The sequence below is a fragment of the Lissotriton helveticus genome, chromosome 2_1 (assembly GCF_964261635.1).
Source record: "Lissotriton helveticus chromosome 2_1, aLisHel1.1, whole genome shotgun sequence".
In the NCBI taxonomy this organism is placed as follows: domain Eukaryota; kingdom Metazoa; phylum Chordata; class Amphibia; order Caudata; family Salamandridae; genus Lissotriton; species Lissotriton helveticus.
The window spans coordinates 1,170,814,686-1,170,841,665 of NC_136059.1; the positions used below are offsets into that span (position 1 = coordinate 1,170,814,686).

At 48.0% G+C, this 26,980-nt stretch overlaps 1 protein-coding gene across 14 annotated transcripts in view; it reads right to left on the reverse strand.

Moving 5' to 3' along the window:
* Positions 1–26,980, reverse strand: part of ANKRD17 (ankyrin repeat domain 17) — a 1,381,421-nt gene that overhangs the window by 570,619 nt on the left and 783,822 nt on the right. For all 14 annotated transcript variants that reach the window (XM_078676026.1, XM_078676025.1, XM_078676019.1 and 11 more), the window contains 2 exons: positions 26,467–26,642; positions 14,726–14,888 (listed from right to left, as the gene is read on the reverse strand). In XM_078676026.1, coding sequence (XP_078532152.1) covers positions 14,726–14,888; positions 26,467–26,642 — 339 coding nt within the window. The remainder of the gene's footprint in view (positions 1–14,725; positions 14,889–26,466; positions 26,643–26,980) is intronic.

Genomic DNA, 26,980 nt, shown 5'->3' on the forward strand with positions numbered 1-26,980 from the left:
CTGTTTGGTGGTCTCCACACCTGGTCGGAACCCATACTGCAGATCAGAAATAACACTGTTGGACTCTGCCCAGTTCTGCAGTCTGGCTAGGAGTATGAGTCCCGCCACTTTAATTAGGGAGTCGAGCAGAGAAGTACGAGTTACTTACCTTTGGTAACTATGTATCTGGTAGAGACTATTCTAGCCGCAGATTCCTTAACGTAGAATTATCCCCAGGCGTGAGACTGGATCTGGATAACTTATTGCCACAGCATCCCTGCGAGCCGGGGGGACGGCACCACGTGACTCCGCCCTGACGTCGTCCGGGTTCGTGACGTCAGCAAGGATACATTATTCCCACCCCGGTGCTCCTACGCCAGTTTTCTTCGGAGAACTTTTCCGAGCCACAACGCGGAACTATCACAAACAAAAAACTGAGAATATGAGAACAGTGCGCGAAAAAATCAGATGCACAGAAAGGGAAGAAAAGAATGGTGAGGAACAGCACCATCCAGAAGGAGCCAGGTACCATGTCATCAAAGCCATGGAAGGAAAGAACAAGCACAGCTACGGCAAGCAAGGCTGTAAACAAATACGACAGCTTCCCTGGGGGCTGAAGGCATGTGAAAAAGCGTACAGCAGACGAATAAGTCCACAACCACAGCCCAGAACTGAGAAAGGCATCAAGGCCCGAACGGAAGCGGAACGACAATTCACCCCAGACAACACCAGCAGGGAGAGACATCTCCTGAAAAAAGCTAAGGTCAAGATCCAGCCAAGAGATCTCAACCCCAAGGACTGCAGAGGAGTCATAAGTGCAATTAACGAAAGGAAAAATAGCACAAGCAGACCCCACACTGGAGACCAAGTACTGGAGCGCAGAAGCACTCATGAAACCATCAACCAACCCCCAGAAGGAAAGAAATGGAGCAACAACAAGGCTAGCATCCCCCTACGGAGGGAGTAAGAAAAGGCACTCGCAGAAGACAACCACCCGGAGTCAGGCGAGTGCAGAAGACCAAGGAAGGGTCCTCGCAGAACGGTGAGGAAGGGCGGGTCATGAAGGAATCTGCGGCTAGAATCGGCTCTACCAGATACATCGTTACCGAAGGTAAGTAACTCGTATATCTGACAGACTACTAGCCACAGATTCCTTAACGTAGAATAGATACCCTAGCCATACCAAAGGGGGAGGAGGGTCTGCGAGAGGACCTATCCAGCCTGGACGAACACAGAGCCCCAATAGGGGAAGAGACACAGGGACAAAGAGAATAGCCCAGTCCCCCAGGCAGAAGAGAACCTCGTCATCCCTGAAGAACACCAGCCCCAGAGGGGCAAAAAGAGGCGACCCAACCCTTATCAAGCAGGAGGAAGCAAGGAGTAGGCGAAAGGAGGCCAGTGCACCCCAAGCCCAGACAAAGAACCAGGGATCTCCACCAGAAGCCCCAGATGAAAGGGTAACGCCGAGGAGTACTGAGGAAGAAGAGCCACCCACAGACTCCAAGGAGAAGAGGAAGAAGCACAGGCAAAGCCCTCCACCGGGAAACACACCCAGTGAAGAGGGCAGCCGAGCCTATCCCAGCTTGAAGTCAACAGACAAGACAGAAAGGCGCCTCAGCAAAAAAGGCAGACGGGATAGAAGAACGTAATCTCACAAGATTCCCACAAAACAATAAGCAGGAGCGCGAGGGCCCACTCCAAGGCCCTGGCCACAGAACAGAAGAGCAGGCACCCGCTGACAGGCGCCACAAACTAAATGCCCATACCACGTTGGGCTCAGAACAAGGGCAAGGCCAGAAAATTTCCCGAACGACCCCTAAAAGGGGACCTCTCAGGACAGAACCGACCCACGAAGAAGTGCGAACAGCTAGAAGATAAGAGGAGAAACAAAGAGGACGGACCAGGCAGTCAACACAGGAAATTATCCCCTCAGAACACCAGACAGAGAACCAGATCAAACCGCAGAAAAAGGGCAAAGCAACCTGCAGCACAACGCCATAAATGACCAAGCCACGCCCAGGTAAGGACCAATACAGCAACACCAGAAAAGGCGAGGAACCCTAAAGGGGGAATACACACCCTCCCAGCATAAGACAGGCTATACAATAGCTACAAATACCCCACATAGGGTAGGACATGTCACAAGATAGCATGGGAACAACTCTTAGGGAAGACAATCCTGCATCAGAGAACAAAATCATAAACCTGCAGCAAAAACCACAGCAGGCTTGAAATCAGTCAAAAAGCACATTCTCACCCAAAAAAGGGGGCTGAACCAGCAGCCAACTGAAGAGAGAGAGGCCAACCAAGGGCCCAGAGAGCACAGTAATCCTCACAGAAAGTTTAACAGCCACTCCAGAAACCAAAACCCGGAGCATGGGATAACGCCTCCCACCGAGACCCAGAGGATCAACAATCCAACCTACTGAGGAGAAGGAGGAGGACGGAGCCCCGCAAGAAGACGCTGAATGGCGGAGTCTGCATGAGTGTTAAACAGAAGGACCTCGTCAAAGGGCAGGTCAACCAGACGCTCTCTAATAGTTTCTGGAAAAACAGCATCACGTAGCCAAGCATGGCGACGGAGAGCCAGAAAAGTGGCCTTAGCACGGCCGAGAGCATCAGCAACATCCAAGGCCGCACAAAGAATAAACGCGGCAAACTCCCTACCATCCAACACATGGCCTGCAGATCAGCACGGGCACCCTATGGGAGACATGAGAAAGAAGAGACTCCACAGAGTACCTCAGACTGGAAGTAGCCCTGGTCAAAACACACAAAGTGTTAAGCGCCCGCAAAGCAGCGCTGGAAGAAGCTAAGGCATTACGCCCCCATGAATCCAACCACCGGGCCTCCCGAGATGGAGGAAACACCACAGGCAGACACGGAAAAGCATTCCGCAGAAGAGCGCCTTGAGTAGAGGGGTGGAAAGAAAGACAGACCAAGTCATGCGGAGCAGGACGGTGGCGATGCAGTAGCGCCTGAGGCACCGGATCACCTGTGGCACGGCGCCCAAAGCAACCATAAGAGAATAATGGAGTGTCGCCTCAAAAGGAAGAACAACTCCCGTCCATTAGAGCCCTGGTGAAAAACTTCCAAAAGGTTGTCCGTAGGAAACGGAGTGACAGGTTCACCCATCCGCAGAATACCAGTGGCTGTGGAAATAGCCCAAACAAAGGCAACACTGGCCTCAGTAGGGCGTCACGGAGGAGAAAGTATTTCATCCGTGGGCGATGGCTGCAGACTGAGCTGTCCATCCCCATGTCCAGGGGGGAGCGGCCAACCTCTGAACAGAGGAGGGTCCACAGATGAATGAGAGACCTGAGGGGCCTCAGGGGAAGGCAGAGAGGCCGGTGGAAAAGCCAGCCGAGAGTCACGGAAAGAAGGGTTCAAGGATTTAGGCCGTGGGGACAGCGAGGAGCCTTCCCTGGAAGTTGCCTGTGAAAAGGCAACAATATGGTGCCCAGTCTCCGGGGAGGACCACACCAACAGATGACAGAGCTCTGGAGAAGAAGGGACCTCAGGAGATGAATCAAGAACCCGACGCCGGTGCGGCTCCGTGGAGTCAGCCATGATCAACGTTGAATTGCGCCGGGGTGGGTATTTGTGGTGCCGGGTCGACTTCTTCCACCACGTGCTCTCGAGGAGAATGGGGCGGGGTCGGAATGTCGAAATAGAAGAGCCGAAATGGCACTGTCACGGTCTCAGACGGGGCAGCCGCCCGCGTCAAGGACAGAGAGGGACTCGGGAAGCGCCCCAGGTCCCGGCCTCCACCGTCAAAACAGCGCCGGCTCTACCTCTGGCGAGGCAGCCGCCTGCTCAGAGGACGGAGGGTGACACAGGGCAAGCCCAGAGTCCCGGCAATCTCCTGTGCCGCCACAGGGAGCCCCCGTAGGGATTTGCGGCGAGGCAGGGACGCCAGGCGCCGAAGAGCGGAGCCCTAAAGGAACACACCTCGACGACACCACTCTCCTACGACCTGAAGCCAAAATCTTCGGCACTGGAACCGCCGGCGACTCCGCGGAAGGCCCGAGCGAGGTAAGGGCTCCGCAGACGTTTCTGGAGGTGGAGGAAGGGCCTAAGAAACCTGCAGAGCCACAGAGTAGGCTGTCATTTGGGCCCTAGTTGCCTCCGCGCAAGGAAACGGCGGGTAAGGGGGCGACGGGCGGGGCAAATGTCCCGGGGGAGCTGGCGCCCACCGAGGAAGGAGAACAAGGCCTCGGAGACAAACTGAAGGACCTACCAGCCGGTGAGCCACGCCCCTGGGGCCGTGGTGAGAGACTGTCGCAGATGAAACCGGCGGCTCCTCGCCTCCGAGGTAGGGGAAGGACGCTGGGATGACCTGGACAAACGCGCCGACAGAAACTTCATCCGGCGCTCCCGCTGCGATTTAGGCTTAAGGTGCTGGCAGGCGTTGCAGCTCTCAAAGTCGTGGTGCTCACCGAGGAACCACATGCAAATCGGGTGAGGGTCTGTCACCGATATGGGACGTGCACAGGAGGTACACGTTTTGAAGCCCGAAGGCATTCGCACACTGTTCTATTTACGCCGAAGCGTGAATAGGAATGGAAGGCCTGAAAACAGGCCAGGTCACAATCCGGATCCGCGTTGCACGCGGAAAGGAAGAAAAACAGACACGGGCGTGCCGGGGTGGGACTTATGTATCCTCGCAGACGTCACAAACGTGGACGACGTCAGTGTGGAGTCACGTGGTGCCGTCACCCCGGCGCGCAGGGATGCTGGGGCAAAAAGTTCTCCGGATCCAGTCTCACGCCTGGGGATAATTCTATGTTAAGTAATCTGCGGCTAGTAGTCTCCATCAGATATGGGTCTGCGTTGTGCTGGGTTAATGCTATTGTCTTTCTTGAATATGGGAACTATGAGAGAGTAGGGCCATGTGTTTAAGAAACCTTCATTCCAACAGGCTTTGAAGAGTAGAGTTAAAAGGGGACCCCAAAGGTTAATATTGGATTTGAACAAGTCAATGGGGATCCCATCAGGGCTGGGTGCTTTATCGCCTTTCCTGGTCTTTAGAGCCATGACTACCTCATCCAAGGTTAAGTAAGGGTAAGAATGACTCATTTGGGAGGAAGTTATGGGGAACTCACACTTAAGTTTTGCTCTAGGTGCAGTAGCAAGTTTCGAGAGTTGGAGTTCTGACTTTTTAACCTCGGTCTACTGAGGTGCCACAATAAGAGCACCTGCTCGATTTGCAACACCTTTCATAGCAAAAAAACATTCTGTATTGAAGGGACAAAAGGTATAGATCATGATGCAAAGACTCAACTGAGTAAGCAGCTGAAGCCAAAAAAAACAATGATCATTTAGAGGTCCCATTAGGAGGGCCAACAGAAGAACAAACAATAATGCTCAAGAAAACTCAGAATCTGGAGATTAAGTCTGCCGAGCTTAGCATGCAGCCAGGATTAAGACCATGCCTCAAACTGTAAGCCTAGGTATCGAGGAGCGGTCATGACAACCTGAAATCAAACAAGCACTCTCCATGGATGTGTACAGGGCAATCTCCCATGTGAACCACCACAAAATAAGTTTGAGTACACACCAAGCAACAGCCTTGTAAATAACACCAGGCTTGCTCAAGGAACTGCCATGAAAGGTCGACCTCCACAGATGAAACTACCTTCGACAACTGACAGTAGACTACATCAAAAATAACCTTTGACTTGAGGAGTCTCAGAGCAGAGATTAAAGCATCACACAATAGGAATGGGATTTCAATCACAGTCCAACAGGGTGTGGGTAACATGCCAGGTTCACAGGGACATAATAGTAAGTCGTATATGAGGGGGCAAATAGGTGGCATAAAAATAAAAAAGTCACCAAAACAGCCTTAATTCCAGAGTGGAGGAAACAAGTGTGTGATAGCGGTTTCCTGAAGAGGATTACATTTATTGTTTCACAGAACAGAGACCCACAAGGATAAGGATGCCTAAAGAAGGAGCAGGTTTTGGTGCAGAGTTACTTTTGGCTGTGAGATGGAAGATGGCTTGAAGCAGAGGCAAATGAGCATGGAATAAACAGCCACTTTTAGCTGCTCTTTACGGACGAGATTTGATATTTATGTGTGACTGCAGGGAGTTTTTGGCAGCTTTCCTATACATTTCTTTTGTAAGGAATCAAGTTTAGGTAAGATTAGGGTGAAATGTATTGGTTACACCGTTTTTGAAACGCAGGGACAGAAAATTACTTTTCAGAGGATTTAGGAGAGTAGAAAACAGCTTGTATGTTGTAGATGGGTAGAAGAGTTTTGGAGTGTATTTGAGTAGAAGTGCTTCACAGATTTGGCAGCAATTGATGTTTGCAGATAATTGAGTGTCACTGATATCTTGATTGAAAGGCACTTCCCGGGGGGAGTGGCTAGCAGCCGAGCATGATAGCTGCCTAGTAGAGGAGCTCCGGTGATTCCGCGGCCCTTCCAACAATCCGAGCACTAATCAGTTCTAATATTGACCTCCAAGAGCTGGGGCCGAGGTCCGCGGCCGAGCAGCAACAGTTGGTGAAACTCCGGTGTCATCAGTAGCCGGGCAGTGGTGAAAATACTGAGTGCGCAGGAGCGGCCGACCTGAGGTACTGAGACCGGGGACTAAAGTCTGAAGACGAGCCGGCTTTGGGCACGACAGCGCCGAGACACGCGCTGCGGCAGGCCTGTGCAGACAGACACCCGCGGCGGAGCCTGAGACAGAGCCTGCAGGGGTGAGACAGCGGAAGCAGGAGTCAGACCCACACACCCACAGCAACCGAAGGTACAATAACCGCCTTGCGACACAGAGACCTGCGGACCGAGAGTGCGACTAGCATTGGAGGGGCCTGCGCCGACGCGCAGAGGCGGTCTCTTTAAGAGGCAGAGTGCGGTGTGGAATAACGCACTATTACCCAGGGTGGCGGCCCAAGTATACCAGTGGGGGCATACCAGACCCCTGACGGCAGAAAGAAATGTGGAGACGGCGGTTTCGACACTTAAAGAATCGGCGGTAGTGGAAGAGGCGGCGCTATCCCGGACACGGCTGCAGCTCCCTTGAAACTCGAATAACGGCGCCATTACGAACTTCTCCTGCCCATAGAGAGATCCCGACGACTACACTGGTGAGCCCTAAGGCAACACGACGCGCCATCTGCCACTGAGTTGCGGCGGACTCGTAAATTGCGCAACTAGCTGACCAGCCATATCCCACTGGTGCAGCGCATGCGGGCATACATGGACCTGTAAATCACGGCCAAACCCCCTAGCACCTGAGATCGCTGCAACAGTTTGCCCACCACTGACTTCTTTTTGAAAAAGTCGCGCTCGCAATCACACTGCAGTGGCGGACGCATAGGCAGAACGGTGGCACGGGGCAAGAAGCTGCGAAACGAAGAGGCCTGAGACAGGGAACAGCCTATCTAGAACCCACCGACTAAGCGGGACAGCTGTGGCACAGGGCGCTTGGCGCCTATACGTATGTGAAGGATAACAAACAGACCTACCATAGCCTTCCCACCATACACTGCCGTGCAGCAGACTCGCATACCACAGGGAGCCATATACCCCACGCGGAGAACGCCAGGGCAGGAAGGGATCCCAAGAACAGCGCCACGCAGGCTAAATTGGATAAATTTGCCTTCGAAAAGAGCTTGGCAACCCAATCGGAAGGACGCACACCTACATGGAAAAGCCCGGACGGAGACGGGACGAAAAACAATCACCCTTGAAGATATCATGAAGGCATTAACTGGCATTCAAAACACGGTGGGCTCGATCTCAACCGACGTCTCGCTACTCCGAGCTGATCTTCATAAAATGACGGACAGATTGAAGGAAGTAGAGATAGTAACAAAATCACTGGTAACGGACACATCTGAATTGCAATCAGCTGTCTCTCAACTTCAAAAAGAAAACAAATTGCTTGCGGAGAAGCCCGATGATCATGAAGGACGCGCAAGATGGAACAACATACATATAGTTGGCATTCCGGAGACGGAAGGCAAACAAGCGATGGACCTCTACGTGGAGGAACTAGTGAAAACTAGGCTACAACCCAGGGGCTCTCCAACTTTTTTTCAATAGAACGAGCTCACAGGGTATCCGGCGGCAGACCGAAACCAGGCCCCCACCCCCCCCACCCCCCGAGATAGAGACGCCATCCTGCAAGCTGCAAGGGTCTCCCCGCCCATACGAGTGCAAAACTCCACAATAACTTTCTTCCCAGACTACACTGCGGCGGTGTCCAGGCGCAGAAGAAGTTTCCAAGAGGTAAAACAAATACTGAGAACTCAGGAACTGCCCTATTCTATGATCTTTCCTGCAAGGCTTCGAGTAGTCGCAGATGGACGGACGTGGTTTTTTGACACACCAGAAGCGGCACAAGACTGGATCGAGGGATGGCGAACGGTGGGGAACCCAAAACGCGGAAACAGACATCGCCGCCAACGAGAGGATGAAGACGACCTGGGAACGCAAGGAACAAGACACTCAGAATCAGAGCAGCCACCGAGCCAGGAGAAGGAATAGATGAAGGGACGTTGTAGGCATCACTTGATAGACTACCGGCGAACTGATAAACAAAGACAAGTAACACGTACCATAACCAAAGCTGAGCCGGCGGACTAAGGCGGGCCTAGGAGGGCAAGGAGGGGAAGGAGGGCTGGGGCGCCTCCACTGGACCTCTTACCCCGGACAAGCAAGTACAATGTTTTTGGGAGGGCAGGAGCACTCTGCTGAGTTGGGGTGGCGGGTAGTTACAGAACCGCTAAGCAGGGAGGCAGGGAGGGCGGGGAATGGTGCGGGGGGACGGTTGCTAGTTTTTGTAATTGGTTGGCGATAGTTAGTGGCAATGATCATAGGGAAACGCAGCGATCGCGAAATAGGCGTTTAGCTCAGGGGACACGACACACACCAGAGGTATGGCTTTCTCACACACATGACAAGCGTTATTTATGCACTTTCACACGTTCCAATTTCGCCTACTCGGCGGAGCCACTATCTGAAACCCATAGAATGGGGTACCCCTTACAATTACGCTTTATCTATGGCGTCGGACTCAATACATAATGGCCCGGATGACATGACAGAAGACGTCAGTACACCCCCTTAAACTTTTAACGTGGAACGTGAGAGGGCTGGGGGACAAAATAAAGAGGGGACTGATACTGCACGCTCTGAAACGTCATGGCCCGGCGCTGGCGCTTCTCCAAGAGACGCATCTCACGGGGACGGCATGCAAAGCACTGGATAGATGGGGGTACAAAATGGTCGTACACGCCGAATTTTCCTCGGGATCCAGGGGAACCGGCATCCTGATTAGGAAGACATCACCGTTCTTGGTCTTACAGACTAAGGTTGATGATCAAGGTCGATTCGCAGCAGTACAGGGCCAGTGGGAGGGCAGACTCCTGACTATAGTGTCGGTATACATACCGCCAGCACTCCACTCGGTGGCTCTACCGGCGCTCGGCGAATTCCTACTCACACTACCGGAGGGAGACCTTATCATAGGAGGGGACTTCAAAACCACAATAGATGCAGCACTAGACAGATACCCCGCACGATTGCAAACACCTGGACCCTCACGATTTCAGGGGTTTATAGAAGCTATGGGACTCCTAGATATCTGGAGACACATACATCCCACTACTTGTCAATATACATATCATTCCATGGTACATAACAGTCTCTCCCAGATAGATTATTTTCTGCTATTGGGCACCAGCATCCAGAATGTCGAGAAGGTGGACATAAAACCAAGAGGCATTTCAGACCATTCCCCGATACTGCTGACACTCTCCTGTCAGAAAAAAGCACGCCGGCGTTTGTACCCCATTTATCCAGGTTTCCTTAAGGTTCCTGTCATCAAGAAAGAACTCCACACATCAACCAAACACTATTTTAAGGAAAAAACGGCATCGGTAGACTCTGCCATAACAGTATGGGAAGCCTACAAAACGGTGTTTAGGGGGCAGGCCATTGCATCCATCACTGGACACAAGCGATTACAGCAGAGGGAACTGACAGAATTAGAACTGGCCCTTTCAGAGGCGGATAACGCTTACGCACTAGATCCAACTCAAGAGGCAGCACATATCCTGAAACTCCGCCAACGGCAGTTCAAGGACTACCTTGAGAAGCGGATTATGGCCAACATTACAATGACTAAACATAAAATTTATGATATAGGTGACAAAGCTGGTAAAATGCTAGCATGGCTGGATAAGAAAGGAGAGGGCATGAAGGGAATACAACAGTTACGGTCGCGGGAGGGTTCTCTACACTCACACCCAGAAGAAATAGTACACTTACTAGCTGAACACTTCAGAGAGGTGTACACTCCAACTGCAGTGCTGACGGAAGCAGAGATACAGGATTCCCTGGAACATATCGAGATGCCAACTCTGGCCCCGGAGACGGCATTGGAGCTGGAAAGGGAACTAACTCTTGAAGAATTGCAAACTGCAATTAATGCGGTGCAATCGGGAAAGGCGCTGGGACCCAACGGGCTACCCATAGAATGGTATAAGCAAAGGCCAGAAACATTAGGCTCACCTCTATTAGCGATGTATAAGGAGAGTTTGGAGAAGGCGGAACTCGCGTTGGACCAGCGTATCGCGACAATAGTTGCGATCCCAAAACCTGGGAAACCGCAGGCGGAATGTGCGTCATACCGCCCGATATCTTTGTTAAATGCAGAAGCAAAAATTTTAGCAAAACTGTTGGCAAACAGATTGATGGTCCATCTACCGCAATTGATACACCCGGACGTCTGGTTTTCTGCCCCACAGGAACACGGCACTTAATTTGAGGCGCGTACAAGGGGCGCTGGCAAAGGCTCCATTCCTAACGGGCCAGACGGTGATATTATCATTGGATGCTAGAATGGCGTTCGATATGGTGGAATGGGAATATCTATTTGGAGTATTAAAGCGGGTGGGTTTTGGTCCTAAATTCAGGGCATGGATACGACTCCTGTATACCAAACCCGTGGCCCGGGTAACTGTTAATGGCCACATATCAGAAGAGATTCCGCTAGCGAGGGGAACACGCCAGGGATGCCTCCTGTCCCCGCTCTTATTTGCACTAGTATTGGAACCCCTGTCAACACTGATTAGGGCAACCCCGTTGCTGAAGGGGATCAGCTGAAGGGAGGGATGGGAAGACCGCCTCTCACTTTACGCGGATGACATGTTAGTATATCTCACGGAGCCGGAGAGCGGCATACCTGAACTCCTTAATATTTGTAATACTCATGGAAAACTGTCGGGATACACACTCAATTGGACTAAATCGGTCATCTTCATCCTAAAGGGACCGATACCGGCACTTCCCACGGAATGCCCATTATTGATTGCAGAAGACTCCTTTAAATATTTACGAATACACATCATTAGGACTTCAGCCGACTTCGTCACCAAAAATTTAACACCACCACTGGAGAGGCTGCGCCGAGATGCGACACACTGGGCATCGCTGCCCCTCCAAACTGCTCGGGAGAGCTGCATTGTACAAAATGAAGGCACTACCTAGATTCCTCTACATCTTGGAAAACACGCCCGACCCGATCTCACCCCGCTATTTTCAGCAAGTAGCGTCACAAGTATCGACCCTTCTCTGGGGTAACGGCCGAGCTCGTATTGCTCAAGCAAAACTGTATAAAAGGTGGTACGATGGGGGGATTGCACTTCCGAATCTCCAACTGTACTATTGGGCGGCGCAACTTAAAATCATAAACCACTGGATCCACAAACCCCAAGATGACCCAGCATACAGGGCGGATAGGGCACAACTAGGAACACATAACATGCTAACAGTGCTTTATAACAAAGGAGCAGTATCGAAATTAATTGGCCCTACAAAGCACACTGCCCAGGTTTAGCATGCGGCACAAGCTCGGTTGGGCTGGAAAGGGGTGATAACCAAACTGACCCCGCTGTTGGATGTCAAGGTACTAGGGCACCTGCGACGAAGTAAGCGCTTCACACAATGGGACAACGTAGGCATCTCCACAGTGGGAGACTTATGTGATAAGGGAACAGTGATACCCTTTGATCAGCTTCAACAACAATACAAGTTGGGCCCGAATGAAAAATTTAGATACATGCAAATACGACTCGCATTAGTGACGGCGATACCACATGACACAGAGATCCCAGAAGCTTCCCCATTGGAAGACCGGTTGCTCACAGACTACATGGAGGAAAAGGCCACCTCATTTACATATCGAAAACTACTTAATAACTTACCAGACCCCACAAACACAATGAGAATAAAATGGGCGACAGAGGTGGAAGAGGTAGACGATCAGGAATGGCTGGAAGCACTGGCGTCACCCAAAGAGGTGGGAATATCTAGCAGGCTTAGACTAGTGCAGCTTAAAATTTTACACCGCATATACTATACTAGAACCACCTTACACAAACTACAAAGAGCAACACACCCGTTCTGCCTCAGGGGCTGTGGGGAGGAAGGTACTTTTTTGTACACTTTATGGGACTGTCCGGTCTTGACAGGCTACTGGCGGCAGGTATTACGCACCATATCGCAGACAACAAATGTGTCACTCTTGCCAGACCCGAGAAGGTGTTTACTAAACATGTGGGAATCTAATGACCTTTTACGTCACATGCAAATTTGGGTTACGCTGGGTCTCTTAATTGCCAAACGAGACATAGCGCAGAAATGGGGTGTAGCGGAGGTTCCGACACTGCCAGCTTGGTGCAGGAATATGGACATGACGATGGTCACTGAACGCCCTGTATATGTAGTTAGGGGCTGCCCAAGAAAGTGGAATAAAATCTGGTCGGCGGGGAATACTTTGAGGGAACATATGTGACCCACTACCAGAATCAGATGTAGATAGTTCAGACGAAGAGGGAGGGGAAGGGGAAGAAGAACATTAGAACTGCTGGGAGGGTGGGAGCAAGAGGGGTAATGCTGTTTGTGGGTATTTAACAAGGAATCATATTGAATGTGAAACGTGATCTACCTGAGCTGGAAGCACATCCGATATATATATGCTTATGTATGTATTGCCAAATCGCTTTTTGTTTTAATAAAAACAGTTTAAAAAACAACAAAAAAAAAAGAAAGGCACTTCGCATTTGATACCAGGACTAGAATTGGATCCAAAGACCACTTCACAATGAGAAGTTTGGGAGTAAGGCTTATAAAACAATTCAATACCGGGACAAGTAGGTTTTAAGGCATATTGAGCACTTCTATTAAAAATTTGTTAGTCAGGACATCCATAGACCTGACAAAATCCTTGGATACAAAATCTGGTACAGACAAGCATGTCACCAGAATGGCCTTTCCATGTTGCTAGCACCGTCTAATGAGAATAGACACCCCAACTGTGTTGAAGGTTGTGATAATAAATGTTGACTTGTCTGTTATTTTAAGGACCTGCTCCTACAAACATATGAATCATCCCAACATGGAGGAGCATCAAAGAAACGTGTTCAGGGACTGAGAGGAAATAGATTTCTCAAGGTACACACAGTAATGCTCTGGTCAGGCATACACACTGCAAAACAGTTTCAAAGAACTGGAGCTAGCATAAGGGAAACATCCTTTACAACGCAACTTTTACCACGCAGTGCTTTTACATCGCAACTTTTACAACGCAAACCATTACAACGCGTTGCGCTGGGGGGCGCTCTAGGATAGGGAATAGATTTAATTTACTATCCAACACCTTCCCTACTATCCACGGGGACTGGAATTGGAATAGTAAATTAAACTATTCACTATCCAGCACCCCAAAGCGCTATGCGTTGTAATGGTATGCGTTGTAAAAACTGCGATGTAAAAGCATGCGTGGTAAAAGCATGCGTTGTAATGTCATACATCCCTAGCATAAGCAACACCACTTAAAGGTAGTCAGCAGATCCATGATTCAGGAGGCAGCGGATGAGCATTTTTGAAAATATAAAGCCTGCAAGACCGAAAGCCCTTGGCATAACATATCCAATACCCATAAGCAGGAAATAAAGTAAGAGAGCAGGAGTACAGTGCACATGGCAGATGAAAACCAAGTCTGAATGCAAATAGGAGCAGCAGTTGTCATTCAAATGCTTAAAACATGCTGTGCAAGAAACCTTTCTGTATCCTAGTCTGAGGACCGAACGCCCAATGCTTTGAAAGTGAAAATGAAGACATCAGTGAGGCCCCACCAACTAAAGCAAGATTAAAGTGCACCAATTCAGTTAAAGGCCCAGACCGTAAAAGATGGTCAGGCCTCCTTTCCTTTGTTAACACTTCTAATAATCAGTTCATTTAACAGTCTTCCCTTTCAACATCAGAATGGAACACCAAGTTCTTGCAAACACGGTCAATACCGCACTGATGTCAATTTTACAACATTTCCATAAAGAGCAAGTATACCTTGGTTGGATGACTTAGTTTAGTCCTGCTTTTATATAGGTGTAACCACAGGAATGTCTCTCGCTTTTCTTAAGCTAGTGATTCGATGTAAGGAATACTTTGACTGCCACAAAAGCGAGTCAGAATTCCATTTGACATGATAAATGTTTGTCCAAAATATCCACATCGAAACAATATCTTGGAAAGTAAAATTAAAATGCCAAGTCACCCTTTTTTGAAACATGTTTTTCTTAAAGTCAGCATTTTAAATGACAAATAGCAATAAATACTAGTTAACCGTCAGCATTCACAATCAGTTCCCATCTGTCACACATATTGGAACAACAAAACATACAATTGCATTTTAAAAGGGTAAGCAAAGAGTTTAATTCCCACCTTTCTGAAGGCAGCCATCAAAGGAGTTATTTTTCTGTTGTCTGCTGCATCCACATCAGCTCCTGCTTGCACCAGTAACTGGACAACGTCCAGGTGCCCACCATTGGCTGCTAGCCAAAGAGGGGTATTACCTTTCTTATTGCGCACATCAATATGTGCGCCCCTAAAAAGCAAAGATTTTTAGAAAAGAACTATTAACTGCACATCAGAAATAAGATTAAAGTGCTTTGATCACAGGATGCATTAAGACATTATTGCATGCACTTAAATTACAATAATTTATTCAGGCAGATCCTTCTCTCAAAAAGAATGCCTTCTTACTAACGATGCCTTCTATTAAAGGCAAACAGCACTTCCGACTTAAGTGAAATGGAATAACACTAATCTACTTAGCAGCAGAAGAAATCTAGAAATATTAACACTACCATAGAGATCACTGCTTTGGTCTTTCCTTGGCTTGCACATAAAGATTCTAGAACTGGGCGATGCATCCCCCTAGGGGGTGCATTGTCTCAATTTTAATACAACTTATCCACTGACAAGTATTATACCGCTCTCATGGCCTCATTGGCTGCCCTACTTTGAGATGCCTAGTGGTGCCAGCAGGACAATAAACTTTGGAGTATTGGCTAAATCACACCAGCATGCGTTTTATAACCTCAGACAAAGGTACCTGTTACTGTAGGGAATCATAGGGCGGTCAACGTAATCACTCAAGTGCAGGTGATGCACAGGGTCCCGCTTCAAAGAAAGTGTACCTCACAGAACACAGAAAATGGTTATCGGAGACAACTGAATGGTGCATTATGTCAGAAGAGATATCAAAGACTTGAGGATTTGGTGAAGTAATTTGGGATCAGTACCCAGATGTGAGACTAGGAGACATTTGGGGCCCCAGAAAGATAAGGAAAATGCTACTTACCAGTATGCATCTGTTCTTGGCATGTAGGGCTGCTGACATTCATATCTTACCATAGATCGCCGCCTAGTGTTGGGTCCGGAAGTTTGCACCTTGTTGACCTGGAAGAGTCTTCGAAGTATCACGAGATAGGTGACTCCTCCCCTGGACTACAGTGCGCATGGGCATTCTCTCCATCATCAGATTGTTTTTCGCCATTGTGGCAAAGATGGAGTATAGAAAAGTATGAATGACCATGTAAGTGTATGTAGAAAGATTACTGCAGCTATGACAGGCACCGGGGAGGAGGGTGGGCGATATGAATGTCAGCAGCCCTACATGCCAAGAACAGATGCATACTGGTAAGTAGCATTTTCCGTTCGAGGTATGTGGACTGCTGAATTAATATCTTAGCATAGACTGTACAGCAGTATCTCCTCTAGCAGTCGTCACATGCTCCAGCTGCAGCAGTTTGAAAAAGAGTTTTAAGGACAGCCTGGCCTACAACAGCTTGCAGCTTTGTTTGCACATCGATACAGTAGTGTTCAGTGAAAGTGTGTATGGTAGACCATGTAGCTGCCCTACCTATGTCTTCTAGGGGAATATTTCCTAGGAAAGCCATGGATGCCCCCATTTTACGCGTAGAGTGGGCTTTTGGGGGAACTGTTAGAGTGTGTTTAGCTTTTTGATAGCATATCTGAATGCATTTAACTATCCATCTGGATATTCCTGATTTTGAAATGGGATTACCTTTATGTTGTGGAGAAAAAGCAACAAACAGTTGCTTTGTTATCCTGAATGATTTAGTCCTGTCAACATAATATAGCAGAGCTCTTTTTACATCTAGTGTGTGTAGGGCTCTTTCAGCCACTGACTGTGTGTTTTGGAAGAAAACTGGCAATTCTATTAACTGATTGATATGGAAAGTGGATATAACCTTTGCAATGAACTTAGGGTTAGTGTGAAGTACTACCTTATTGCTATGTATTTGCATGAAAGGTTCTTGAATGGTTAGTGCCTGTAGCTCACTCACTCGCCTGAGGGAGGTAATGGCGACCAAGAATGCCACCTTCCATGTTAAGAATTGTAATTCACATGAATGGAGTGGTTCGAAGGGAGGTCCCATAAGTCTGGTAAATACTATGTTTAAGTTCGACTGGTGAAGGTGGGTGCTTTGGAGGGATTATCCTTTTAAGTCCTTCCATAAAAGCTTTGATCTGTGGTACTCTGAACTGGGACATGTGTTGTCTGTTTTGGAGACCTGCTGCTATAGCAGCAAGATGTAGCCTTATGGAAGAGTATGCTAGATTGCATCTTTGAAGATGTAGCAGGTAACTGGATGGAAGCATCCAATGGATTGATTTGGTTATTGCAATTATTTACAAATCTTTTCCATTTAGCTGCATAGCATGCTCTAGTAGTTGGGCGCCTTGCCTCCTTGATAATGTTCATGCAATCTGGAGGCAAGTTAAGGTATCCGAACTCTAAGACTTCAGGAGCCAGATCGCTAGGTTCATCTGATTGGGATCTGGTGCCTGATTACTCCATGGTTCGGAGTTAAAAGATGTGGCGAGAGGCACAGTCTTTGATGGGGAACTACTGAAAGTTCCAGGAGCGTTGTGTATCATGGCTGTCTTGCCCATGTGGGAGCAACCAGGATCATTGTGAGCGACTGTTGGCGTAGTTTGCGTGCCACCAGCGGAATTAGTGGGGCTGGTGGAAAAGCATACGCAAATCTGCCGGACCAGTTCATCCATATTGCATTGCCTTGTGACAACGGGTGTGGGAACCTGCCGGCAAAGTACTGGCATTTTGAGTTTTCTTTTGTGGCAAACAGATCTATCTCTGGAAGCCCCCATTCTTGGAAGAATGGCTAGTGAACTTCTGGGTGAATCTCCCATTTGTGTAGCTGTTGGCTGTGTCTGCTTAACAGATCTGCTATTTGATTGTCTTTCCCTGGCAGGCATTCTGCGAGGAGAAAAAAGTTTTTGGGAATTGCCCACCTCCATATGCCCTGTGCTAGGTGAGACAGCTGTGGAGAGTGTGTCCCTCCTTGTTTCTGGATGTAGTACATGGCTGTCATGTTGTCCGTCCGGATTAACACAGCCTTGTTGTACAAGTATTTCTGGAATGCTTTCAGTGCCAGAAATACTGCTAGCAACTCTAAGTGGTTGATATGCAGTGTCTTCTGTTTGATTGTCCAGAGGCCTTTGACTGTGTATTGAAGTAGGTGGTCTCCCCAACCTGTCAGTGATGCGTCCGCTGTTAATACTACTTGTGGAACCGGCTCTTGGAATAGTCACCCCTTGGAAAGGTTTTGTGGGTTCCACCACTGCAGAGAGTTGTAAGCGCAACTGTCTACCAACACTAGGTCTTTTAGTTGTCCTTGAGCTTGGTTCCACTGCCGTGCTAGGCATTCTTGCAATGGACGCATTTGAAGTCGGGTATGAGGGACAATGAATATGCAGGAGGCCATCATGCCTATGAGCTGCATAAACACTCGAGCTGGCAGAGAATGTTGTGGCTGAAACTTTTGAATGAGAGTCTGCATGTTGGCTATCCTGGCTGGATTTGGATATGCCTTTGCCACCGAGGTATTTATTGTAGCTCCCAGATATTGCTGTATGTGGGAGGGCTGTAGGTGTGATTTTGGGTAATTTATGGAAAAACCCAGACTGGATTGTCTGAGACGTATGGCTTGCACACTGCGCGTACGAGTTGGCCTCTATAAGCCAATCGTCTAGGTATGGAAACACGTGGATGTGTTGCCTTCTGAGGTGTGCTGCTACTACTGCTAGGCATTTTGTGAACACCTTTGGTGCTGCAGTTACCCCGAAGGGGAGCACTTTGAATTGGTAATGTTGATCTTCTATTGTGAACCTGAGATATTTCCTGTGAGCTGGATGTATAGGTATGTGGAAATATGCATCTTTGAGGTCTAACGTAGCAAGGAAGTCGCCTTGCTGTAGTAACGGGAGGACTTGTTGTAGAGTAATCATATGGAAATGCTCTGAGCGTATGTATTGGGTCTGAGGTCTAGTATGGGTCTGAGGGATCCATCTTATTGGGATATTGTAACATGGATGTGACCTCTTGTTGCAACAGCGTGATGTTTTCTTTGGACATAGGTGTAGGAGTAGGGTCTGCAATCCTATGGTCCCTCAGATGTTTGCTTTTTGCTTCACTGGTTTACGACTTTCCCTGGCTGTGGGCCTGCTAATCAGACCCACAGCCTAGCTGTTCTCTCTCTAAATTGACATCCATGTACTTTAGGTGCATTTACCAATTGGTATTGGGACACCTTATCAGCCCCTGAACAGTGTACCTTAGGTACCCAAGGCATAGGTGAACCAAAGGCCTACCAGGGGCTGAAGCATGTATTATGCCACCCCAGGCTGGCCATCTAAACAGACACAACTGGCTGCACGACAGCTGGGGCAAGGTGGTGTAATCACCCGTTGCTGTAGATATAGTATACCTATATCTAACCCCAAAATGGACACACATATTCCTATTAGTCACTCCTATGGCAGGCATTATCAATCCTGAAGGCAGAGTGCTTGGAATTATGTGAGATGGTGCTCTGGCATGAGCTGAGCCCGTCTGCAGCTTGCGGAACCAATGCCTAATAGCTGTTCCATGATAACGCTATACCCTATACTCTTACGTGCATTATAATCCTCGCGGTTGAATGCTAACTTTGGTATAGCATTATCAAAACATGTCGAGTAAGGTGTCATACGAATTGGAATACTAACCCCTCGCCAGTTCTGGCGACTGGGGTAGCATTCCACCCTTCTAGAGGGACACGACATGTATGTAACTGTGAACCCCGGTTAAAGTTAACTCGAGCCTTGGCATCACAAAATGGATGCTGCCACCACAGACACAAGTCTGACCTCCTGCTGCTGGGAGCCCTTCCAGCGAGGGAGGCTTGGAAAAAGGGTTTCCTGCCTTGGGAGGTGCTAGCACCACCCCAGACAGGATTTTGTGTATTAGGTAGGACAGGCCTGAAAGGAATGAGACATGCCCGGGCACACAAGGTGCCCTGTGCATACACCGGTTCAAACCAGTTGCTGGGGCACTCCAGCCCCAGCTCTGGCGCGAAACCGGACAAAGGATAGGGGGTGTAACCACCCCCCTTCCTGGTCCCACCCATAGGAGGGACCTAGTCGTAGTACAGCCCCCTTTAGCAGGATAAAGGTAGGAGCCAGTCCCATTCCAAATTAGATTATCCTGAACAACTTTACAAGAAGAAACTCTGGACTTCGACGTTCTGCTCCACAGAAGACTGAAGAATCTCCCTTGTGGGCAAGGTGTGTCCACCCTGCAACTGCAGGCACCATCAAGCGTCCAGCGGCTTCACTTTGTCGTCTTCCCTCGAGGATCCAGACTTCAGAGCCCGACGAGACCCGGATTCCCAGACCTCTCCGACCTCAACTCACATCTGCAGCACAGCTGAGATCCGTGGGTGCGACAAGACAAGTGGGACCGGCCATCTTGGAGAAACTGCACTTCGCTTCCAGCACGACTTCTGAGGTAAACTCGACCAAGTGCTTTGGGGATTGAGAAGCCCCAGCCCCGAGCAGCTCCTGCACCGAAGATCAGCCCTCCAGCATCCACGACATCTGCGTGGGGCCCTTCTGCCTGTTTGCTGCTCGACGCGTTGTCTGGTCACTTGCCGGCTGGCTAGTGACCTCCTAGACGACGATCTTTGAAAACTACACTGGTGGTCTGGTTGCTCCAGACTGGCCCTTGCTCCCTTCCAAAAGAGGAGCACCCTGGACCCTCCTGGTCCCCTCCAGACGCCGTTTCCACTCACCGTGTGGGTTGCCTTTGCCAAGGCCTGTTGACTCCAAATCTGGATCCGACACCGCCGACAGCGAGAGCCTGTTTGGGACAGCTCGTGCCTCCATCCTGGTCGTCGAAGACACCTCCTGGTCCACCTGGCTGTAGAGACAAGTGTCCACTCTTCACCTGATCGCGACGACGACACCTGGTTCCTTCCTGGTTCCACTCCAGTCACTGGCTAGTGACTTTGAACATTGTCCCCTCTGCTTTCAGGTCTTCAGCATTCCTGATCCACCCTTGGATCACACCGGACATCTTCCTCCTGGTCGCCTGCAGCATCTTTTCTTCCAGGTTCCATAGACTTCAACGCAGAAACCCAACACGACTTCGCACCTATGCACCCGCAGCCCGTGGGTGAGGTAACAAGAGCATTTCGGTGCTCAAGGGTAGATTAACTCTCCTAGTGTCCAGATTCACAGGCGTTTTAGTCCTAACCAGTAAGGATTGTCCGTACTCATTTTTCTTGAACTGTACTGTCCATAGACGTTGTTACGCATCCCGCGTGTGAGTTCACACTCTGCACACGCGTCCCGTTGGCCTCCTATTACTTACCTAAAGTTAGTATAGAGTAGTCCCAGCGTTCCTACAGCGTCTGGACAGCTCCATTCCTTCCATCGATTTCCTTATACCATTTACTTAGTATATGGTTTGCCGTGCCCCTAGGGCACCATTGTAATTTTGTGCAACTTATCGTATTTTTCCTAAGAGATTGTCATGTGCTTAGCCCTCTGATCTCATAAAGAGTTCAGAGGTGTTTGTTATTAATAAATATATTGTTTATTTTCATAACAACCTGTGTGGTGTCCTTTCATCTGGTATTCAAGGGGTTATATGTGGTAAAACAGCTGGCTTCACATGCCAAAAGAGTTTAGCCTGCTTTGTCCATGCTACCATTAGGATAGCTGGTCTATAAGGTTGACTTACAACCAATCACCATAAGGGTTGTTTGGACTGATACAAGGTGATCACTAGAACTAGTGAGCATCATATATCAGGCCAACTTCTCACAATAGGATGGTGTTTGGGTAGTATGTTCGGTGGAGTAGAAATTAGTTCCAGGCAATAACCATACTGGATAATTTGTCTCACCCACCTGTCTGTGGTAATGTCGTTCCAGACTGGTAGGAATTGATGTAGTCTGCCTCCGACAGGTGTTAAGTGGTCTGGAGGGAGTATGAACAAGTCACTGTTTGGTGGAGGCGGAGGCTCTGGTGTTGTTCCAGCCACGTCCTCTGCCCTTGTTATTATTGCCTCTATAACCCCCTCTGTTTGAGCCCTTATTAAAGGTACTCTGGGTGTTACTTTTGAATGTTGAAGAAGTATGTGATGTGTTGCCTCTCCCTGAGCCTCTGAAGGAGGAGCGACAAAAGGAACTTCTGGGTTGTTGAAACTGAAGTGCGCCCATAGACTTAGCAGTTTCAGTGTCTTTTTTCATTTTGTCCAAGATGGTATCTACCGCAGGGCAAAAGAGGAATTCTTGGTTAACTGGTTGGTTGAGGATGGTGGATTGCACCTCATTCTTAAAACCAGAGATGCGTAGTCACGCATGCCTGCGTAGTAATACGCTAGTATTAATGGACCTGGCTGATGTATCAGCTGCGTCAAGCGCACATTTAATGGAAGCATTAGTTATAAATTTGCCTTCCTGTATGAGGTTTTTAGCATTAGCTTTAAAAGGTTCTGGCAGGTGTTGCAGTAAACCTTCAAATTGTTTGTAATGTGCTCTATCGTAGCGTGCTAATAGAGATTGTGTGTTTGCAATCCTCCAGGAATTTGCAGCCTGTGAGGCCACTCTTTTGCCTGAGGCTTCTAATATCTTAGACTCTTTGTCAGGAGGGGGAGCATCTCCTGTTTGTGAATTAGCTCTCTTTCGAGCGTTTGCTACAACCAGTGAGTCTAAAGGCAACTGGGACTTAATATAAGTAGGGTCTGTAGGGGCTGATTTATACTACTTCTCAATTCGGGGATTGAGAACACGGCGCCCTGGCTGGGTCTTTGAATATGTCCAGAGAGTGTTTTTTACTACCCCATTTAACATAGGAAGTGTCCTCACACTTTTTTCAGAAGAAGGAAAAGTGTTGAATAGAAAATCTTCTTCTATTGGGTCAGTGTGCATGTCTACACCATGGTATTTTGCTGCCCTATCTAGTAATTGGTTAAAAACAATTGTGTCGTCAGTAGGTGACGACTTTGTAGGGTATGGCTTTGTAGGGTATGGGGAGGTATCAGGGATGGGTTGTGGTTCATATGGATCATTCTGGTCATCCCATGTGTCCTCCTGTGCATCATGATCCTCTGGTTCTCCAAAATTATCCTGAGGATCTTCCCCTATGTTGTCACCCTCATCATAGCCTGAATGTGTAGGAGAGTAAGGCACAAAGGGCATGTTAGGAAAAAAAGGAGGAAGAGTAAAAGGCCTTGAGGGAGATGTTCCGAAGTCTTTTCTCTTTGGAGGAACAGGAGAAGGAGTGTCCGTGTCCAATGGTCTCTTTTTCCGATGGTAAACTGTAACGTGTCCTGTTTCAGGGTCTATATACAGTTTAGGTGGTTCCTCACTCACTGGATCAGGATGGAAGACTTCTTCCTCAACTGTCTGTGGCTTTGGCGCCAATGTTTTTGGCTTAGTCACTTGTTTGTGAGTCTTTGGCTCGAGGGCCTTTGGCTGTGCAGCTTTTTTCGGCTCGACTGCTGTTTTCGGGTCGGTGACCTTTTTCGGTTCGACTACTGTTTCCCTCGAAGTCTTTTCTTGGTTTTACTGCCAATTTTGGTTCGGCGACCTTCTTTGGTTCGATGACCTTTTTTGTATCGACAGGAGTCTTCGGTTCGATACGTTTGGGTGTTTGGGTGTGTTTTTTGTGCTCAACGACCTTTTTCGGCTCGATGTTCTTGGTCAAGTCGACGGCTTTTTTCGGCTCGACGGGCTTTTTAGTGTGATCTTGTTTTTTGGGATCGACACTCTTTTTAGGATCGACGGGCTTCTTTGGGTCGAGTGTTCTTTTTGGATCGACGACCCTCTTTGGTTCGAGGCTCTTCTTTGGCACGACAGCTTTCGGCTCGACAACCTTTTTCGGTTCGACTACCTTTTTTGGTTCGACAACCTTTTTTCGGTTCAACTACCTTTTTTGGTTCGACAACCTTTTTCGGTTGGATGACCTTTTTGGGAAGAGTGTCTCTTGTTCCTGGGCTATCAGAAGGCCAGGGTTTGGGCTTCGGAGCCGAGGCGGGGTCTCTGAAGGAGTTTGTCGATCTTGGCTAAGGCCTTTAGGCGATGCTTTGACCGGAGCCTTGTCTTTCGGTATAAGCGGGGTTGGGGGCTGGGTACTCACTGTTTGCCCTGGTGTGATCAGGTCATCGGAGTCCGACTGGTCCTCAATGGTGACGATTTCTAGATCCGAGTCCGCCGCTTCTGGGAGGTCGTGTTCATCATCGAAGATGTTCTCCGGTTCCGGTGCCTGCCGCTGCAACCCTTGCCTAGCGGCCCTTCGGTTCCGGATAGTCTTCTTCGAGCGGATTTGAGCACACGCTGGACAATTTTCTTCGTTGTGCTCTGGGGATACCGTTATTAACAAGGGGTAACCCAATCGGAGTCAAGAAGGACCTGGGTATCAAACGTTACAGACAAAAACGGTCCTAGACGTTGATTCAACATACGCACTTGTCAACATTAATTAAATGATCACTTCGCTTTTGATTACCATTTGATTAAATCATTTTGGTTCATAACAGAAAACACTTGTACGCCCGAGATAATTTGTTGAAGCAAGAAGACCACACCTGAAACAAAAGAATTTGGCCCAAAAGATGGGAAGTTCTCTTATTTACTACACATTTACAAAAAAGCACATTAAATTTTTACAATATAAAAGAACATCATTATTTACAAAAAGAGGGGGTTCATTTGTCGCAAAGGACGTGCACAGAAAAGAGTAAAAGTACGTGCTTGTGTGTGAAAAGATGACCAGGAAGGTCAGTGGAGGGATAAAAAATACAATTGAGTACTTTAAACCACTTCTAAGGTAGAAGTCCTTAGAGTGGTGGACATGAGCCTGCCCTTGATGTTATTTTAGCAACAAATGTAATTCTTTCTTGCTAATGATAAATCAAAATGTCCTCCAAATTTAGATCAATACATAAGAAGGGGGCGGGGGGGGGAGCGTGGGAGAAACAATATAAGTACAGGCTCCAGGAGATTATGTCGACGTTTCGACCCAAAGATAAACAGGATTGCTGATTCCCTCAGAGATGGGTCTTCATAAGGACATGGGAAAAGAGAGGGAAACTCAGTATGCACGGAAACAGAATGACCCCAAGTGTGGGCACCCAACAATGGTGTGCCCCTTAGTGCGCAATCAATCAGCACCACACAGCTTGTCAAGAAATTCAGTTCAGACGTGCTCCATCCGCACCACAGTCAAAAATCACTCCTACTATTCTGGTCGTGGATTTGAATAGATGTGGCTTAATTCACATCAAGCAGTCGAAGGGATAAACGTCCGTTTTTTTAATCTGCCAAGAGCCGTCTGCAGGACTCCGTCCGCACACTCTACTAGAGAGGCCGTAAATGCGGAATGAAAAACCCATTTACGGCTGGAGCACGTCTGAACTGAATTTCTTGACAAGCTGTGTGGTGCTGATTGATTGCGCACTAAGGGTTGTTTGGACGGATACAAGGTGATCACTAGAACTAGTGAGCATCATATATCACGCCAACTTCTCACAATGGGGATGCTAAACTGGGTGTCTTAGATACAACGTTGCCAGTCACCAGTCACCGCTATCTAGCAGTGGAAAACCTCTTGTAAGATTGTCACTTGCAAGTGTTGCAATTTTAAAAAAATTATTCACAAAAGTTGGATCTACAATAGGTTGAGTAGTATTGTCTTTCTTTTGGGAATAAAAAGTGCACACTTGTGTTCTTGTTGAGAAGAACCATTTCTATGGAATATTTCTGCATAAGTTGTCACAATTCTATTTGTAAGATTTGCAATTGCTCTTTCTTGTATCCCTGTTGCGTTTGTGGTTGAGAAAGGTTTCTAAACTACGTGAATTCAATAAACCTATCTTCTTATGTTTAACACACACATGTCTGTGGAAAAGGACTTTAAGCTGTTTAACAAGCCCTTTACCCTCCAACTCCTGCAGGTGGGATGGGGAAGGAGTGTGTGGGAGTGGGTGTGTGGGGAGGGGGTTGGGTGAAGTGAATGAGGCAGCTCTTGCCCCCCTTCTAAAGGAAGGGTTAGACCTGCTTTTCCTTCTAGAACTTGGGCTTCGATATTTTAGGTAGTAGCCTGGATGCCTTCTCCTACGATGGTGTGGAGCGCTTTTTGGCATGGGGGCCACAAGTTTATTATCTTTCTTTTTTACAGTGAACCCCAAACTTTTATACATTTCCTGCCAGTAAGAGCCTGTGCTCCTTCTGAGCCTCCTAGGCCTAGTCGTCTGAGAATCTTCTCAATGGATGGAACATGCCTCCTCTGTATTCATAGCTACAAAACTCAGCTATATCAGCAACTGTATGATGTGCTTGAAGTATCCTGTCTCTAGGACTAAAGCCATAGGATTCTCTTGGGAAGCAGAACATGCATACCAGATGCTTGTCGGTGGGGTAAATATCCTATGGTAGAGCAGGTAAAACTTAAGAGCGCTCTAAGAATCCTCATCAACAAAACCTAAAAACAATGATCCAGCTTCAAGCATCGATCTCCGCCCTTCTCTCCCGACTGTGCTGTCAATCTTGTGTTTTCTCAATGCACTTCCATTCCGAATGGCATGAAAACAATATCTAAAATAGTGGGAATGCACAGGGTCATTCGTTCTAAACTATATGAAGCGTTGACTATGTCGAAGCTGACTCAAAACAAAGTTTTGAGACCACACTTCCAGGCGCAACTACTAGATGGTGAAATAGTGCCTTAATAGTGAGTCTAGCCGAGATTTCACACTGCAAAAATATTAATTTAATGTAATCAAACCATGGATTAAAGTACCATACCTGCTTATCAGCAGCTCGCAGAACTTATAGTGGCCTTTGTCTGCTGCAATTGTTAATGCAGTATCTCTCGAAGATGGTACTGGAGGAGCATTGACATCAGCACCTTTATCCAGAAGCACTCTGCCTACTTCAGCATATCCACCAGACGCAGCTTCCATTAAAGGGGTAAGGCCAGTCTAACAAGGAAAGTAAGAATTAAGTATTGTTTTACTGAGCCTCAGTTTCTAGTTTATCTTCAACAAAATCAGTTTACAATAACAAATTCAAAAAAATCAAGACATCAAATAAAATGAGCAAGTCTCTTAGTTTTGTAGCATTCTCTCAAGAACTGTCTTATTTCAACTAGTTACATACTAAGCAAACCTGTTTAATCATTCCACTAGGAATGGAGTCTTCAAAACAATCATACCAGCAGCCCACCCTCATCCAGGCCTTTACAGCTGTGAATGCCTGGATGAGCATCTCAAGGTCTGAGCTGAGATGATTCTACACACATACTAGATGGCAAGTAGCA